Source organism: Montipora foliosa, chromosome 6 (assembly GCF_036669935.1).
Source record: "Montipora foliosa isolate CH-2021 chromosome 6, ASM3666993v2, whole genome shotgun sequence".
Lineage (NCBI taxonomy): Eukaryota > Metazoa > Cnidaria > Anthozoa > Scleractinia > Acroporidae > Montipora > Montipora foliosa.
This window is the reverse complement of record NC_090874.1, coordinates 20,615,351-20,619,501: the sequence shown is the minus strand read 5'-3', so window position 1 is coordinate 20,619,501 and position 4,151 is coordinate 20,615,351. Positions and strand designations below refer to the sequence as shown.

At 37.7% G+C, this 4,151-nt stretch overlaps 1 protein-coding gene across 1 annotated transcript in view; it reads right to left on the bottom strand.

Annotated features, from left to right (window-relative positions):
* Positions 1-3,116: 3,116 nt before the first annotated feature.
* Positions 3,117-4,151, bottom strand: part of LOC138005169 (uncharacterized) — an 8,518-nt gene continuing 7,483 nt past the window's right edge. The window contains exons 5-6 of the mRNA XM_068851439.1: positions 3,969-4,031; positions 3,117-3,383 (exon numbers count right to left, since the gene is read on the bottom strand). Coding sequence (XP_068707540.1) covers positions 3,280-3,383; positions 3,969-4,031 — 167 coding nt within the window. The 3' untranslated portion in view covers positions 3,117-3,279. The remainder of the gene's footprint in view (positions 3,384-3,968; positions 4,032-4,151) is intronic.

The window sequence follows — 4,151 nt, the reverse complement described above, 5'->3', positions numbered from 1 at the left end:
GCTCAAGGAAGAAGACACCTGACAGCTGTTACTGTACGTGTTCCAAACTAAAATGTGTTTTTCCAAAGTTTAAAAATTCCGTCAAAAATTCCCATTTAGAACGGAAAAAAAGACAAAATTTGTGGGTAAGCAATAAAACTCAACTGCAATCATTTTAATAACTGTAAATCATCCAAAATGAAGATCTTGCTTGTGTGTTGAAAACACAACAATTTTTTCTGTGTAAATTTTACAGTAAAATTCTGCTGGTGAAAATGTCAGTTTTTGCTCGGAGACTACGTTCAAGCGTTAAACGTGCAGTTTATAACATGGCAGACTTGACTAACTAAAAAAAAACCCACAAAATTGCGGAACCGTTTGATAAAAATGTACCCAATCAAACTTTGGCCTAATTGAGAAGGTATAATTAACCGAAGCAATCAGGGTGCAAAAATTTTGCACCCTGGCCTATTTATAAATTCAGAGCCAAACAAAGAATTCTGCAACTTGCTTAGTGAACAACGTTGGCCTAAGTGAGAAGGCGTAATTAACCAAATCAATGAGGGTGCAAAATTTTTGCACCCTGGCTTATTAATAAATTCAGAGCCAAACAAAGAATTCTGCAACTTGCTTAGTGGACAACGTTGGCCTAAGCGAGAAGATATAATTAACCGAAGCAATGAGGGTGCCTATTAATAAATTCAGAGCCAAACAAAGAATTCTGCAACTTGCTTAATGATCAACTTTGGGCTAAGTGAGAAGTTATAATTAACCAAATCAATGAGGGTGCAAAAATTTTGCACCCTGGCCTATCTATTAATAAATTCAGAGCCAAAACAAGAATTCTGCAGCTTGCCTAGGGATCAACTTTGGCCAAAGTGAGAAGATATAAATAACCAAATCAATGAAGGTGCAAAAATGTTACAACCTACCCTATTAAAAAATTCAGAGCAAAGCGAAAAATATCACAAGACACAGGCATACTGCTTAGTGATAACTTTGGCCTAAGTGAGACGGAATAACTGAACAAAACAACGTGGGTGCAAAACTTTGGTATCCATCACAACAGCAGTGTGCAAAAATTCTGCACTTTCCTTGGTGTTAAACAGTCCCAGTCAGACCATACAATAACCCAAATCGACGAACGACCCTGCTGAAAGATATTGTGCAAACAATTATGTGCATGATGGAAACGAGTTTTTGTGTTTTCGTTGCACGCAATATCCGGTTATCGTACGACTTAGTAACACATTTGTAATCGACCCCGAATTGAGAAAACTCTGAGACTTTAAAAACATTAGATACCATCGTAAACCTTGTAAGGCATCTGTTTACTGGTTTTGATCAATGCTGTATTAACAGTTTTACAGGTGAACAACTATTCTGCAATCGCACCCTAACTGTACATGGTTGGGTGTTTCAGTGTACGCACGTTATAGTGAAAAGCTAATTGAGCATTGCCGATCAGGAACGCCGAGAAAAAAACGCCGACAACAAAGGAAATCAATTGAACACAGCGTTTACACAACACTGACAAGAACTTTTATTATTATCTATACGCTTGCAAAACTGTAGTTTTTATAAACATTTACTCTTCGATCGAACTGACTCTTGTCTTTGATCGAACTGACTTTTGGTTTCGATCGAAACGAACTTCGATCGAAACGACCGTCGTTCGAACTGACTTGCTACCGGTCAGGACGTGGTGACTACTAAATTGGATGGCGTACTTAGCATAAATCAGAGTAATCAGCAAAAGAACGATAGCACGTTCTGACCAAGATACTGTAACATAAAAAGCACTGAAATACTGGTGAATTTATGGAAAGTCTCCTGCATTTTCCTGGCCTTTTAAACTTAAATACTTTTCGGCTAAATGTTTCCGAGTTGTTGGGAGCAGCTTCATTCCGTCGGTGAGCTCAAAGGAATGAAGGACTATGCATTCTTTTGGGAGCATTTCGGTCCAAGGATCATTTGACCGCGGAATGTTATGAGGAGTCCACTTTCCTTTGTATGTTCCCTTCCAATAATGAATTCGGAATTCATTTGCTGAAAGGTCTTTAACAACTCCAATAACTGGCTCCTTGTCCCAGTTCGATAACAACACTGCAACAAACGCATCAACTTGAAGTCCATCCAAAAATCCATCGACGTAATCCACTGGATTTTCGCGTTCCCTCGGGCCTCGATACCTTCCAGTTGTTCACATGTAAAACTGTACACATGATTGAAAGAAAGAGTGAACTTAAATTATTGGGAGTAACCTTTCATGAAAATCCATGCAACTGTGATAGTCATTTTCAGAATATGATGGATAAGGCTAATTCAAGACTCCATGTCCTTAGGATTTGTAAGTACTACGGGTATACTTTAGAAGAGCTTACGATCTTATTTCATAGCCTTATTATGTCTGTATTTACTTATGCAATTGAAGTATGGGCATGTGCTTATGGTAGTAAATACCTTTCTAAGATTGACAAATTCTGTAAGCGAGCATGGAAATATGGTTACACTAAGGATCGCATAGTTATTGACAACGTAATCCTAACTAGGGATAAACAAATATGGGAAAAAATCACACATACAGATACTCATTGTTTAACAGATCTTCTACCGAGCAAACGTACATATCAATCTTTACGACAACGTGGTCATGATCACACGTTACCACGCATTCGCACTGAGCGCTTTAAGCGCTGTTTTATAAATAGAGCTCTTTTTAATTTTATTTAGTTTTAATGTTTGTAGTTATGCATCGTAAACTTGCACGTATGTCTGCAAGTGTTTAGTTTGATCAATAAAGATTTAATCAATCAATCAATAAATCAATCAGTATAAATCTATAAAGGAATTGATACAATGATGAACCAGTAGAATAAGAATTACAGGCAGGTGACAGATCAGTCTTTTTGATGCAGCGAATGTCGCAGAGGTTGACAGATGGTACTGTCTTCATTTCCACAAACTCAGGCCTGTACCAACAAGACCTGTCCTCCACCTTTATGAATGGGGTCTTCAACTTTTTAACGTCGGAAGCGCTTATGAAATCCTCTATTTCACTATAGCTATCTTTATAAACTTCAATAGAATTTAAAAACTCGCTATAATGATATATAGGTATATTCCATTTTCTTGCAATCACTTCTACTGACGATAAACCAAAGTGGTTTCTTTCAGCCAACGATGCCTTTATCATTCGCGAGACCCGTGAATGACTAACAGAAATCATTCGCGACAGATTTTCAGCTTTAGACCTTATTTTATCAACTATGATAAAAATTCCGTCAGTTGAGCTCCGGATTAAAAAATGAACTTTTTAATCCTCTTTGATAGTTCATTGCAGGGGTCTAAGTTGATAAACACTCTCTTTCCAGTCAGCGAAAGTTTTTCCATCACATTGCAACCTAGCAAGCAAATAGTAACGATTATGTGGTGGACAAAAACCGGAAAGAGGCATTAAGACCGTGGTATGTGTATTTTTTTCTGGTTTCGTGATCACTATGACGGCACAGACACAATCGCGGATCACGAAACCAGTCAAAATTGCCGAAAACAGACTTACATCAGGAAAATACATTTATTTCAATTCCTCTTCATGATTAAGTTTTGTTTTTCCATTCTCACTAGATTTTGTTTTCAAAGAGGTTTCCGGGGGAAAGAACGTTCATGTCCCCTTGTTCCTTAAATAGTTAAGTCCCTTTTGCGCATTTTCCCTAACTGGTCAATTGAATTACTGACACACACACACACACACACACACACACACACACACACACACACACACACACACACAGAAAAAAAAACCCGGGTTTCATACTGTACAAATAACTGACTGTACAAATATCGTGGAATATTTGTTCTCGTTTCTTGCCTTTTTCTGAACGATAACTAATACAGATGTCTAACAAAGTATCATATTTACGAAAACCGGAATACATCTGTTCCCCGCGGCAATCAAAGGTTTGCACAAAAGGAAATGATCATCATACCTTTCAAAGAACTTGAGGTGGTGGACGTAGGTGGCTCACTCACACCAGTCTTGTCGGAGGACTCTGAGGAAATTTAGAAAGCACTATATTTTCACATTAAATTCAGCATGTCAAACCAGTGTTCTGCTTAAAGATTTGTTTTACTACTTGTAACTTGCTTTCGTCATTTGACGGGGAAATATT